General features: G+C 32.7%; 1 protein-coding gene across 5 annotated transcripts in view; it reads right to left on the bottom strand.

Annotated features, from left to right (window-relative positions):
* Positions 1–16,125, bottom strand: part of wge (BAH domain and coiled-coil containing protein winged eye) — a 346,446-nt gene that overhangs the window by 52,386 nt on the left and 277,935 nt on the right. For 4 of the 5 annotated variants that reach the window (XM_069112044.1, XM_069112024.1, XM_069112034.1 and 1 more), the window contains one exon: positions 10,152–10,382. The exons of the other annotated variant lie outside the window; for it this stretch is intronic. In XM_069112044.1, coding sequence (XP_068968145.1) covers positions 10,152–10,382 — 231 coding nt within the window. The remainder of the gene's footprint in view (positions 1–10,151; positions 10,383–16,125) is intronic. 5 annotated transcript variants of the gene reach the window in all.

The raw sequence follows: 16,125 nt of genomic DNA, 5'->3' as shown, positions 1-16,125 counted from the left end.
TAATTCATACGAACATTTTAATACTTGGAAACGTATAAAAATTGTTTACTATAATTCTACATTGAAACTAACAAAGTTATTTGTTAAATTTGTACAAATTGTGTATACTTGTAGTGTAGTAATATGGGAAAGAATTGTTTTAGAGAAAAAATAATTATTGAGGTATAATTTACATGAAATTTATTTACAAACTGCGGTGTTGCGCTGATTCGGAGCAACGTGCATACATACATTATAAGTGCTTTAGTAAGTTATGAGGTAACTGAAAATGAATGTCTTTATTTTTAATTAAACTCGTCTCAAATTTTAATGTGTTATGTTCTGTTTATGAAAACATAAAAAGATCTGCTTCATTGTAAATAACTAACAGAAAGATAATTCTCCTACTAGTTGAAATAATTGTATCCTAAAATATGAAGGGAGTGAAACCTAGAAATTCCTTTCACGGCATAAATATTATAATGAGTATTTATCTTTAGATATTATGCGCATTTTGAACTCTTTCGTATATTTAATTTCCCCATAAATGAATAAATATTTTTTATCTACCTGTTTGTAACACTAGCGTCTGACAGGTGGAACCCATTCTACGTAATAAATCTGAATATATACGTGCATTGCAGCTCATAAGTACTTAAGTTCATTTCGACTGTACTTTAACAATATGAATGTTACTAAAAATATACAAATTAATAGCAAACTAATGAACGAAGGTAATTTTATTTTACTTTCCGCGAAAATCCATTAGTAATAAAAACGAGGAAAGATACGCAAGTAAGTGAATAATCAACGAATAATTATAACTATTAGGAACTTAATAGCTAAAACTAGTTCTAGCTGATACATAATTAACAAAAGATAACTAAGTACTTAAATAGAACTTCAATACCAAGAATTACTAATTAATAAAATAAAAATATAAACAACCAGATAAACGAAACCTAAAACGACAAGAGATCGTTGCTGCTGTCTGTGTTTAAGTTCAGCGACATGGTTGCATAAAAAGATCAACGAATGTACATGCACTATTGGCACATACTGTTGTAGAATGCACACATATATGTATATTATATGAAATTTAATTTGTTTACTTAAAACTTAGTCAGCGTTAAATTAACCCCTCCATGTGCATATCTGGGTCGTTTTCAACCAGTAATTTTAGTTTTAACATTTTTTAATTTTATCTACATAGTTTCGTTTAAATTTTGCTTCGTTTAAAAAGATTAAGGTAACACCCAGCAATAAAAACTATCGGATGATATTCCAGAAAGTTGGCAGTATATTCGAAAATTGTTTGGGATTTTTTCAAACAGAGAAACCTAAAAAAAAGCTGCATGAACTTAAATGACCCAGTATGCAAACAGCGTGAGTAAAAATAAGGTTGCAGACAGAGGGTTAAAATTAAAATTGAATGTGTGCCTGTTCCATATATTATTACTTCGATTAATCACGATAGTCTTACAGGTAACAAAATTTTACCTGTAATTTCAGTGAAATGTATAACACACAGGTGGTACTTTTTTTTTATTGCGTATTAAATTTTAAAAATAAATTTGATCGTACAATAATATTCCAGGATAGCCCTAATGCAACAAGAAACAACTCCAGCTCTTTTTCTTTGTAATTTGAAATTAAATTTAAAAAATAAATTCTATCAGAGACAAACGAACTTCTAAACGAAAATGTATATATTTGCATATAGTCATACGACTGCCATGCGAACAAGAAGGATAATAATTCCTATGTTTCATATATTGTATCACAAAACTATTCTATTCAAAATTTTACTTTTACTTTAATATTCCACTTTTTATTCAAAACACCGAAATTCCTTCTGTGCGGAACTGAAAAACCTATAAATCACAACGAAATCACAATGCTCGAAATATACAAAGCACCTAGTTTCCCACAAAGGATCCCTTAATTCGACAAACGAAATCGATTTCGTCCGTTTCTCGCCGCGAGCTGCCAACCGAACGATGTTTGCCAGCTCGCGAGGAAAACACTGGTATATCGCGAAACGCGAAATTATTGTAAATTTCGTGGCCACGGAACAAACCGACCGGTCGTATCAACTTGATGGACAAATTCGTGGGCGTTTCACAGTAGGTATCGATCATTACGCGAAGGCCACAGAGACTATGATCATCGCGAAGAAGGAGAAACGTTAGATGAGGACACTATACTAACGTAAGAATCTTGTGTCACGCTTCGAGCGACGAACGTTGATGACGGTCATTCGCTTCCATACCAGTCTACGCAAGATACACGATGAAGTATACGGTAAGGTCAGGGATTTGTTAGGTGATCTTGAATACACGGATTCTTACATATGCTTGTACGAAACATTTTTCTTCATAGTTACAAAAATGAATCGTGTTCCTTTTATCATGCTGTATATAATAATAATTCTTTGAAATTTATTTTCATAAGACTATAATAAATTAAAATACTTAATAACTGTATAAAATAGTTATGCGAATTGATAAATAACAATTATCATAATAATTGTGATTCATGCGAGTATCATTGGAAACAATTATCGATTACCGGTAAATTTTGATCTTAATCGTTTGAGTGACTACTCCGTCTGTTGTTTTTCTGTATTAGAAGTCTGTGACGTTGGGAAAAAGAAATAATTTCCCTTATATTGCGTTTAAGAAATTGAAACATTACAATAATGTATTTTAATAAAATGAAAAAACAGAAAAAGTACCTAGAAATAAATGCGTTCTTTATACGTTGTATCCTAAGATTGAGACGAAGACATTTTAACATCAAATCAATTAACAAGATATTTATAAAGACAACGAACGACAAAATTCGTGGACACTTCGCCGTACCAATTATTACGAAAAATTATTAGGAAAATATAGTCTGGGGACAACTACGTAAAGGGTGAAACAAGAATCTCGCCAATTGTGAGGACGATTCGACGATAATAGGCCGGGAGAATCGATAGAGAGAAATTTTCGCACGGGACGCTAACGATGACGATTAAAAAGTATGGACGCGATAAAATCCGTGCCGGAAACGGCCCTTTTCCGTGGATCGAACGGAAATTCGAGAAGTTCGGAATATTAAGAACCAATGGGGAACAGGAGCTGGTTGATTGCCTTTTTGTGCGAACCAGTTAGCGATCTTTGATCGCTGATATTTGCACGGAAGCGGAGAAAAGTGAGAGAAAATTGTGACGTTTTAGCTTGAGATTGATTCGATGATGTTGTTGATTGAAAAATGTTATTTACTACGATTCCTTTGTAAATGTATTTACATCTATTTTACTAATAAGCGTTTTTTTTTTTTTTCTTTATAATATTAAGCGTATCTCTCTTACAGTTTTATCATCAAAGTTAAAGTTACGAGCAAAGAAAGAATTTTCTGTACGAAAACATGTATCTTACTATTATTACAAATTCGTATTCCTTTGAAGTCAAAATATCGCAGGCAATTGTATATATTGCGAACAACATTTGTGAATTTTTTGAAGTTTATTAAATGTATCTACTTGTTTAATCTTTTAATATAAGAATAAATAATGTTTCACATGATATTTTAAAGAATTTTTACTATTATTATGCCAATCTCTACTGTAAGATCTCTTAATGAAACTGTGCGAATGAATAATGTAATAGCAGATAAGATACAATGTAATAAAGATATAAAAATCAGTAATTATAAGAATCAAGAGTAAATTATGTCAGATGAAATGTTGGGTATCATAAAAATAACACAATTCTAGATTATTCGTCTAGATTGTTCTTCTACGTTATTACACTACAAATATACACAACTAATTAAAAAATACATATTCTACATTTAATTATTTAAAATATTAATTATACATAAGATGGTAACTTGAAATACACAGATATTATGCAGATACAGAAGTATTATTTCAAACATCTATAGAAATAGTATATAATGATGAGTTTTACTTAAAGAAAAGTTCGAAATATTCTGAAAAATTCGGATTTCTATATGCAAACAGAATACAATTTATTAGAATTTTTGGAATTAGCTAATGCAACGATATAATCCTACAAAAAGTAATCGTCAAATTTTCATCAAATAGAAATTTTAGAAGTTTCAACGCTTGATCATGATTTTTCATAATTCCATTTGATCCAGACAGGCTACGCGGGTAATGTAAATGAAGATTTTAATTAGCCATATATACGCTTCATTTCTTGTCATTTCTCTTTTTAAATCGTACGAACCAACCGATGTGTGTCATTAAAGAAATAATTTGAAAAATCAATATTCACTCTCAAAAGCACACACCATGTCTTTGAACGGACACGAATTTTTTATTCACATACATGCACATACACCCGGCTCTATCCTCTGCCGATTTTTTTTTGCGATTTAAATTTAAAACTTGCCATTCTATATTCTTTCAAAATATTTATATACTTTAAAAGTTCATACATACGAATCTGTACAAACTATAAATTCGTAGTTTTCCTCTTCTCTTAAAAGAGAAATCTGTGTAGTTGTAATTGACCGAATAAAGGAAGCAATTGCAAAGAAAGTCCAGAAAAATTGTTGTAACACGATTTATGATGAAACGTGATTTTATCTCTCGATTATATAAAATTTATCTATGACTTAGTGATATATTAAGACCTTTAAATTGTTGTGATTATTAGGTTGGAAATTTTTATGAATTGGAGAAATCGAACCTAAGCGGAGGATTTGTTTTCTCCTCTAAATATTGTTCCACGCATTGTCATTATTACTTTTTTTTTTATTATTACTTCACTTTTTATCATTATAGTTAATAGTGTACTTGGAATACTTTATAGGCTCTATTATATACTTGTATACTATGCATACTCGCAATTTTTCGTATTATCTAAAGAAAGAATGTTAATATGACCGCCTCATGATTTTCCATATTACAACGAATACATCTAGCTATTAATGGTGTCATGTGTAGCATCTACTAGATTTGCAGGTGTGTAACATGAGTAAATTACATGTAGGTTAAAGGTTACAAGATTAAAGAAAAATTATGGTTCTACAGCCTAAAAGAAGATAATCGAAAAAAGATTATAAGTCAACGTCGGTTTATCTCATAAAGAGCACACAATGAGTGTACATCGTGTGAAAGAAAAAATATGCGTGTGATTTTCGTAGATAAATAGAAGAACCTGCTTAGTTTATTTACTTCTGATCTCAAAATGTTACCAAAGAGTGACTTTCTATGATTTTCGTTAAGGGCCTTTTGCTGATGTTCCAGAGATGACGTATTTTCATAAAATACAAACATAAAATATATTTTGAAACTCAATTAATTTGTCTTTCTTCTACTTTCACCTTTCATATCACAGTTAATATTATCAGTTTACGAACATTTTACGCAAGAATGTAAAGCACTATAAGTTTCAAGAGTCAGACTTTAGGAAGAAATATAAAAGTGTGGGGGAGGTGAGTTACCTCTATGCATTTTTGTATTTTTAAACATCACGCAGACGCATATATATTTACAGTATAGTAATTACCATTCGTGGAATAAAAATTTTTGAAACGTACATTTAGGTAGGAAAGAGTAACTGGCCAAGCAATCCAAGCGATAACTAAATACTTTACATTTACATTTTACTTTATATTTAAAGTTGCTTTGTCATTATGTTTTGCGATTATGTAAATATATCCTATACTCTATTGACTAAATTATTATATCTTGTATGTAAATTCTGAGAATATTTATTTTTACGAATTTGTCGACGAAACTAGCATTTAACAATTTATTGTAAAAGCGAAGCGTGCACTTTCCGCGAATGACATTACATTTTAGTGTTGCGATCGTGATGCTCCACTTTCATACTTCGTTTGTATCTTATATTTATCTTCTTACTAATGAACGTCAAGGATGATCATCTTGTGCCTCAAATTATTAATGACCCGCAAATTCTTCGTAGTTTAGTAACCGTGTATATTTAACCTGTGTGATCGTACCATATATTTTGAATGAATTCCAACTTATCGTAATATTTTCCATGATTCCTTATATCCATAGAGAACTCGTTCTGCTGATTGAGCTAATTTAAAACCTTGAAGAAACGCATCGCTTATATTCTCGTTTCATATTTTCCTGAAGTATATTTAAGAACTACTTATCTTACATAAATTACGTTCACGTTGTCTGTTAGTTATTTTATAATCATGTATTTAATATTTACATTATGATTTTGTTTCGTTGAATCCGAGTTTCAAAAGGTTAAGTGCAATTTTATGCATTTTACGATGATCATCTTGAATACGATCAGAGTACTGGAACCTATACAGAGATTTGTTTCATCCATTAAAATGTCATAACCAGTACTATACTCCGGATACTTTGTACATTTCCGTTTATGATATATGTTCGGCGTATTTTTGTGCCTTTGAATTTTTCATAAATGCATGAACGTCAGAATCTAGTTAAATGTCAATAAACTTCCAATTTAGAGGACGTACGTGGAGTTTCGTTTATTACGTCAGAAACTGACAATATTTTAACATTCCCAATAAAACAAAAGAAGAGAGAACTTCGAGAACGTACCAAATGTTCATATGGTAGAATAAAATAAAATTTCTGAACAAGTCGCATCAAATATTCACCTCGGAGAGAATCGATCGAAAGCTGAACTTCCTTTTTCTTTTTTCTTTTTTACACAATTTTCAGTATTTCTGAAACCACTTCGAAACCCTGAACGCTAGAAATTTGTAATTCTCTCGCACTCTGCTCGGTTCACCGTGTAAAACCCTGCAGGAGGAAAAGAAAAGACGAAAAAATCTTATTCAAACAACACTTGCACGAAACGTGGAATATTTTCACGTCCGTTTTAGCAACGATGTCGCGGAAAAAAGTAGAAAATCGACGAGGCAAACTTTCCGATAAGTGCAAACGATCTGACCTCCCGTTCAAATGTAAATCGCTTAATTACATGCCCGACAGCGTCGCAGTAAAATTCTGCCATTGATAAAAACTCGCTATTATCCAGCCAGGGGCACACGACTCAGGTATTCCCGTCCTAATTGCGCTAATCGATAACGCTAACAACGTTCGCGTATCCTTAGTCGCTCGAGACCCACGCGAAATAGCCCTGGATATCGTTCCTGTGGATCTTAATTTCGATTATTGAATAATGTCTTGGAGAAACGTCCATGCGGGATAAGACGCTCGAAAGATAACACGCAGCTTGAATTACGATCGTTAATTACGATACGACCACGTCACGCCTCGTGTGCACAGCAACAGCTGTCCGATCGCTTTTTCCTGGAAGCTCGAGAAAGAAAAGGGTTCGAAGGAACTACGAATTCTGAGGAAAATCTCCTTTTGGAGCTATTATACTGGTTTTCATAAACGTTCGCACAATTCTACCCTGTTATACATATTACGTTATTATAATTTATATATAAATATATATACAAGGTGGTCCGATGAGAATTAGCTGTTGAATATTCTTTGAAATTGTTGCCTTTGGAAATATGAGAAATCTTTATTAACGAAAATTGTTCAGCATAGAGCAGGCTATAATAATATGGCAGCAATAACTTTTTTCCAGCTAAAGTTGTTTAACAGTCTTTTAACTAAAATCGTACGTTCTTTTATGCATTAGTCGATGCACTTCGATATTCGCTATAAAAAATTATTAACTTACTCATGTCGAAGAAATATTGGTTTGGAAAAATATATTTTAACTTGGCATTGAAAAAATGAATTTCTTTCCATAATTACCTGGTTTCAGGTAACCATCCAGATAATCGTATAAAAAAATTCTATAATAGTAACTTTTCTATTTACAAATTACCTTTGTATCAAAATTTACTTAGCCATGTAATATAAGATAAATCGTAACGAAACTTGCGACAAATAGGATTGGATTAATAAACCTAGTTAAACTCTCTTTCTCCTTCGTTCTTTGAAATTTTATTCCCTTTCTTTTTATCCATTCATCTGCTATATTTCATACGCTCTCTCACCTTCGAATATTAATCGTGAAAATCAAATGGATTATTTTACGAACAAAGCAGCAAGGGTAGCAAAGTAAATTAACGAGGTATAAATTCGAGCGGATACAATAGCGCGTTGAAGCGACCTGAAACTTTCCACGCGAATTGAACGAACAGTTCTATTTGAAACTCCTTACGGAATTACTTTAAGCAAAGCAGAATCCAGATATCGAGCAAGAAACTCGTTTCACGGCCCTCAAATTAGTTTCACGACCAACGGCAAAACGAAATCAAAGATTTCGTTGCGTTCCCTCTAACAACCCATTAAAACCTGTGCATCGCGAACTTGCCAAAACTCCAATTAAAAACTACGCCAGTGTATCATCAATCACCGGTAATATTATAACGATCAAACTCGCGTAAAAAATTTCCAACTTCGCAAGTTGCGTCATTCTAGAAGTCTGCTGTTCGAACTATAGATCATATTATTATTTTATATATGAAATTAGTACAATTGGTAAATGAAAAAAATAATTTGTTTTCAGTTATCTAATTCTCAACGATATTAATAAATAAATGTAACTGTAAGTGCACAAACAGAACGACAATCGACGTAAAATAATAACCGAAGGATAAGTAAAATTATTATTAATAAGTTTGTAATTAAAAATTCAAAATGAAAAAAATAAATTAAATGCGATTAATTCCACATTTAACCCTTTGCAGTACGACATGCAAGTATCTACGTTATATATAATTTGATAGCATGTGTTTCATTGATTCTTATTTTATCTTTTCCTTCCCATTTTAGTTTAGTTTCTCAAGTTTATACTTCGATAATTACAAACGTTATTCGTAGAAAGTAAAATAGTTTGAAAATACTATATTATTTGTTGGAAAATTGGCACAACAAGGAAGAATAAAATTCTTAGGAAATTAAAAGTAACTCGAAGAAAATACTCGATCATTTAGCGATGAAAACAATTCTCTTCTTTTACTATTCGGGTAATGGGAGGTAGGGGGTTTCAATTTCAAGGGACTTTAGTAAAATACTGTTTATTATATTGTTTGTTATTAAAAAAAAGATTGATTAAAATAGTTTTTGAACTGTGACATTCTGGTTATAAAATAGCACGATTTTATTAATTCCAGAATATAGATAGTTCACGTTTAGAGTCATTTCCTTGAAATATTTCGAAATTTCCAATTTGTTAGGTGCTTCACGTTTCAAACATACCGACGATATGACAGTAGACAATTCGCAAATTTCACAGATAAATTTAGCGATAAAGTTCCACATAAAATGCCTCGAATGAAGCAATTATGTTTGAACAAATGTGGCAAGGAACGTTAAATCTAGTTCAGTGGTGATTGTGAGAAGTATAAAACGCGAGATTTTATACCTCCAAAAGAATTTTTTTTAATAAAACTGTTTCCTACTGATTTATTTTATTAACTTACCCAAGTGTTACATTAGATATCATTCACGAGTTCTAGAGAAAAATAGATAATTTTACCAATGTCATTTATCTAAAGCAAATTGACATGACTATGAAAATTATGCTTTGTCCAACCAAGTATGTAAATTCTTCTATATTCGTGTAGTCAAACCTATTCGTACTCCCCTGCGTATATTCAGCGAATGTCACTCACACATTTCTCATAACTTGTTCCCTTTTTCACTTTCATCGCTTTCAAATCTTACACGAAAAAAGTTCAGAAATACCTCTCTATCCACACACGAGAATTCGTACACGCATTTTGTTAAATACATATTATCATTCAAACCACTATCGTAACGCTTCATTCTGTTATTTCATGTACTAAATCAAAATATGCCTTTAAAAAATCCCAAAAGACGAGATATGTCTCAACCATCCTCAAAAGTCTCTGTACACCTTATATAAAAGCTATTTTTTTTTTTTAAATAAAATACTAGAAAAATTCTTTGCGATATTAATACATTTAATATAACAACAGACGACAAACTATAAGATTTATTTTATTTAATTATTTCTTTTTATTGAGACAATTTTAATCTCTGTAAAAAGATGATTTTTGCAACACATTGTTTATTTCTTATAAATGTTATTATACTACATATAATTTACTTTGATAAAGATGTCCCTTTTGCGATAAAAATGTACCAAGACTTTTCCAGGTGACTGTATACTAATTGACACTAATTGCCAATGATAAAAACTTACCATTTTCTGATTTCGGTGGGACAGGTTCGATTTTCACGGAAGTAGTGGTAGCATGAAGAGAAGTTGAAACTTCGGCAACCTGACAAGGCACCGAAGCCAAAGGTTCCCTCTTTACCAAGCTGTTACCCCCATTATTATTGCCATTGCAGTTCGCATCCTGTCCGTTCCAAGACGAGGCGACTGGCAACGTTCTGCTGCAGCCTGCGTCGGAATGCACCGCCTTTGTCTTTCCTAAAATTTGTAAAACGAGTCGACTATAGTCGTATCTTCTCACTTTACATTTCAGAAAAAACTTTTGTATAAATATAAGAAGCTACATCGAGGAAAAAATGTATTACGAATGTAAATTCTATTGTCGGTACTGATTCACGGTGATTCTATATGAAAAAATAGAAAAGACATGGAACAATATTCTTTCATTTGAAGTCGCGTTTCCGAGAATATCGAATTTGAAAATTTCTCAAGTTTGCGTGTATCGATGTATCGAGCAACTTTTTGATTAAACGAGTCGAATGTCTTGGAAACGAAACCGTGAAAGAAAGAATGTTACAAACTTGATTTTCTTGGAAACGAGACGTCCTATGAAATGGATAATTTTACTCTATGTATCTCTCTACTATTTTTCCTCTATATTTTCACGTAATAATTTTATTCATTTTTTCACATGCAATCACCCCTTTCTCAATTGTACCATAATTACTGGGACATTGTGTATAGCGATTACGATTATTTAAAACTGTATTACCCCCGCTGTTACGATAAATCTACTGTAAGTTGAAGTTGCATCATTTAAATAGAGATTTGTTTCACTTATTAAACGTTATCACGAGTATTCTACTTTAGATACTTGCAGATTCTTTTGCATATTATAACGTAGTTTGTACATTTTTTTGTTTGAAACATCCGCAGTCTACTTATCACGAATCTTTCTACTCTGCTGACGACCATTTAAAATACATTTTGCTAATTCAATCTCTATCGAATTGAGAAATCTTGCAGGTAAAATGTCAGATTATAGATATTTCGCTGCTATGTTACAACCCTGCACTGATATACGCGTTAACGCGTACATCATTATATATTTAAGAAATATTTCTTTTAAGAAGTAATTTCACAACTTGCAGAGTAAAATTCAAATGGTCTTAACTACAATAGAACGAAAGGCACGTGATTTTATTTTTATTAATACTATTTATTAATATCAATTGAAAGTTTCACAACTCCTGAAACAACCTTATAAAAATATTTGTTAAGAAACAAGTATTATATTGAATAATAAGTTCGTTGAACCGTCAGTGGTGTATCGAGGAAATATGAAAATATTAGTTCGAGAATTAATAATAATATTAAATATATTACAAAAATATGAAGCATATACAGAAAAATCCGAGGGTAGAAATGGCAGAATTTCAAATAGCTTTAACGAAATTAAATTTCTTCGCATTAAAAACAAAATGAAAACCATGTGCAATATTTCAAACTCGCATAAATTAACTGAGAAACATTTGCTAAATTAACAGAATTTTGTTTTTTGAAATCCATTTCTTTCAAACGATTAATTATACTAAATAAATAAAAGCAACTTTCGAATGTTCAAAGAAAACTTTTAGCTTTTAATTTAACTTTGAGAGAATTCTCTCCACAAGAAATTATTAAACAATTGAAAAGAAAGTTATAATAAAAATGTTATACAGTGACGGAGTAAATAGACCATTTAATAAGTTTACGGAAAACAAAATAAACAAAATAATATATACATTCTTGATTGTAAATTTTTGATATCTAAAAATAATGATATTAAATGCTCTTTTAAGTAAATGCAAACGAACTTATTATTCAACCCAACGCATTACCTCCTATTAACGTCACCATTAATAACACATTTCATATCTTCCTATTAACACAACACAATAGATACTTAAACTGCGCGTTAACGTCCCCTCCCTGACTCCATTCACTTCGATTCAAACGCATCCATCCACGAATCAAAAAAAAAAAGAAAAAAAAAAAGGAAAGAAGCAGAGAAAAAAAAAAACAAAAATTCCAGCCTCACAATTTAACAACCATTACCCACACAACACTCGTTCCGCGCAAAGCACAATTCAACCGTCACAATAATATTCAACGCACACCAGCGTCCCTTTCCTCGCGCCATCCACTTCCGTTCCGTCGAATTTCCAGCGGGCGCCGCGTTTAAAAAACACTCGGCCGATCCTCTCGCGTCTCGCGATCGTCGAGACAAAAGGGATTCGCAACGAGGTCAATAGCTGCGTGAGTAACGCCGACATTAATTCCACGGGCAACGGTCTCTATCGCGGGGCCCAACGGGGAAAAAAAGGACGATCTTGATTTTATCGTTTGATTAAAGGTCGATTCACACTAGCGACCACGGTACGGTCAGATCACAGCGAATCAGCCATCGATCCAAATCGCTTACACGTACGCGTAATCCAATGAGAACATACGCAGTAATAAGTCAAATAAAGATTTGTTGACCGTGGCGTCGGTTTGTTAGCGATCAAAAGGCCGTGGTCAACATTCGAAAAGGAATATGAAGGACGAGCGTTTAATTCGATATATCGAGGACCATCGTTTCTTTGTAATAATTTGTAATGCAATATCCTGCTGGATTAAAATTAACGCGACTTTTATTAAAGTACAGTCGAAAAACGATATTGTTCCTTCTTCGAGCGAACGAATAAAAATGAGAGAGATTGCGACGAGATATGATTGTTTCTGGTGGTTTCGGTGTGAACGCCTCGGTGAAATCCTCGATTTTGATTGATCGCGATCTGACCGTACGTTTGGCCGTTAGTATGAATCAGGCTTTAAGCTGGTGATCAAAGCTGGACGATGCGGCTTGCAAAGTTCATGTAAACTGCAAACCGACGAACAATATTTGGTCCAGCAACATTTGTACCGAAAGATTGTAAATATTTGATGGCTCTTGATGACCGAAACAGCAAAGAATAATCAATTTTTGAATGAATGTAATCTAGCCGTTTCAAACCAAACTATATGGATTGCTGCGAATTGGTAAAAGTTTCACTGCTATTTTATATGTAGTTCTGATTTAATCCCTTGGTTTCTGTGAAAATCAGGCGCTGCATCGTGCAGTCTTCTCTGTAATTGAATTTTCAAATTCACCAACACTGTACAAAATCTATAATGCACGAACACGGTTTAAACGTCACTTTCTACAGCCATAAGGAACATTAAATTAGAAATCAGCACCATTAAACTGTACTCTTTAAGACGTTTCACTTAAACAATCGTTACGAATAAATCGCAATTCGATGTGTAGTTCCTTCAAAATGTAGAAACTTAGAAAACAAAATGAAATAGTGTGGAATGATAAAAATTATGAGCTTTTCTCAACCAGACAGCCATTGTCAAACACTGTGCGTCGCACGGTAGAATATTCGACGCAGATAACTGGTTAATATTCAACCGAAAGATATAAAAATTGAGAGCCAAACTGTAGAATAAAATATATAGTAAAACCAAAGAGTAGAAAATCCCATAAAACTAACAAAAATTAATATTTCTCGGGCACAATAATTTTGTCCCGTTGAATCGCTGAAATGTCATGTCGCGATATCAACGTTTATAGGGGCTGGACGCGCGACGTGTAAAGTTCGCGTGAACGTCGTACAGACGTTCAGCTCGGCTCGTTCACCGCCTATGAAAACATTTATATCGTCCAGCACTTTGTGACACAACACAAAGTAAAGGGAATTATGGCCGGCAAGCGCGTTCTTTCCGCTATTGTTTCCGAGGAGCTTCGTCGTGTCGTTCCGCGCCGCGCTCTTTGTGCTCACCTCGCGACGACCCGAGCAACACGACCAATAACTTCTCGGCTGGAACGAGACTTTTATGGCCCAGATCCGCGATTTGGCCAGCTTTCGTGCAACTTTGCTTAACGATTGAAGCGAATTGAGGTTCCGTTTAATTTGAACCTGTTGGGATTTAGATTAGGCGACGCTATCTTGGACTTCGGTGTCAGTGGCTTTGGGGATGCTCGATGGAGTATTTAATCGTTAATTAATAAATTAAATTGTGTAGTGAGAAAATGTAACGCGTGATCTGTGTGATGCTGTATCACGTGTGATGTATCTCAGTGAACTTTTTGAACGATTTTTAAATTCTTGTTCGTTCGGCGTATTTTTCCTCTATGATCTTCGAGTGTAATATTACCTTCCATTCATCCCTTTGGAAGGTTAATAGACAGATTTGAGTTAAAGGAGAATGCAAGGAGTTCCTTTAACGTGATAAACCCAAAGACTTAGTTCAGAGTCCAATAATTTTAGACAGTGGTGTTTACGCGTGTTGGAAGGAGAAGAAGGAGAAAAGGATGAAACAAGGCAGCGCTGCCACGAAGCTGTAACCTATTTACGCGTTAACTAGAATCCAGAACGCGTTTACCTGTTTGTCGCTAATCTCGTTACTCGTGATGCGTCGAGGCGGAGGACGAGCGTAACTTAAACCCGGCCGCAAGGTACTCGGTGCCGCGTTAATTCGACAATTGAAGGATTTGCCGGGAGAGCGATTTAACTCTCCGTCAAATGCGATGTTAAGTATTTAAAGCGATCGTGCTTCGCTTCGAAATCAGAGGATTTTCGCCGATTCGTCGATTTCGAGGTTGTAGAAGTTAGAAAATTTCCAATTTATTTATTTTTCCCTGCAAGAGGGTTTTTTTTTTAGGTTTTTCATTATATAGGGTTGGCAACTAAGTGATTGCAGATTTTGTCATTAGGTGATATTGACAAAATCCGCAATCACTTAGTTGCTAAACCCAATAGTGATCATTTGGTAAAATATAGCGCGTTTTTCAAGAAAATTGTAAAGAAATTCGTTGAATCGATTTAATCGTAAATAATTGTCATTAACTAACTCGGTGAGAATCGTAATGATAGTGAGTTAGTTCAGTGATATTTCTCATAAACTAATTCATAAAATCTCATAATAATAAATAATAAATTTTACGTTTGTTACTGTAAAGAATTTATTGTATTTTTTTCAAGTCACGAAAACGAGAGTGAAGTCATAACCGAACTGCGAATATTTATGCATTTAGAGGATTTATAAATTTTAACATACAAAGATGCACAGACTGCGTACAATCCATAAGATCTATTATAATATATGCAAGATGAGATCAATCTTTATTTAGGATCAATTTTCTGAATAGAAATACAGTGATTAAATTCAAATGTTTAACATCTCCACTTGCACAACTGTAATATTCAGTTCGCCAATGGATGGTGTGTATGTCAGCGAGAAAATCGGTTGTATGTTTTTTAACGAATGTTTATCAATTATCTGTAGTAAGTCTAATATTTAATTCTATGTCAAACCTAATTTGTTTATTATTCTAGAGTTTCAAAAGACTTGAAACAGTTCTTTGATACTTATTAATTATCTCTACCGTTATACATCATACAGCTGTTCGTTAAACATTTGAAAGCTTTTGCAATAAAAATTAAAGATTCAAAAGAAAGATATTTATAGGAGAAAAATTTCCCTCGTCGAAGCATAATTTTCGAGATGGCGTTTTAATCGATACTATCATCTCATCTACGGTAAAATTAATATTTTATCCGAGTTAAATTAAATTATGCTTGCAACAAATAATCTAAATTATTGTAATCGCAATATATAAAATCATGAATTTAGCAAATAAGATGGTAGATATTTTTACTTGAAATTTATTTAATACAAATAAATTGTATAAATTTCTCGAATTGTTCAAAATTTTATGGGTCGTTACATTAATATTTTATAACGAATGAGAAATTATTTGGGCGCGCATTTAAATCTTAGTCTTGTTTGGAAAATTTACTAAAGTACATATATTTACAATAATTGTTTTCCAATACGAGTTTACAATGGGACTCCTAGATATTTTAATCGATAATATCATATTTCGTAATGAAAGAGGAATTTTTTAAATTTATGTAGATCGTAAATTTCT

Source organism: Bombus flavifrons, chromosome 1 (assembly GCF_040668555.2).
Source record: "Bombus flavifrons isolate JBK064 chromosome 1, iyBomFlav1_principal, whole genome shotgun sequence".
Lineage (NCBI taxonomy): Eukaryota > Metazoa > Arthropoda > Insecta > Hymenoptera > Apidae > Bombus > Bombus flavifrons.
This window is presented reverse-complemented; position numbering and strand designations above follow the sequence as displayed.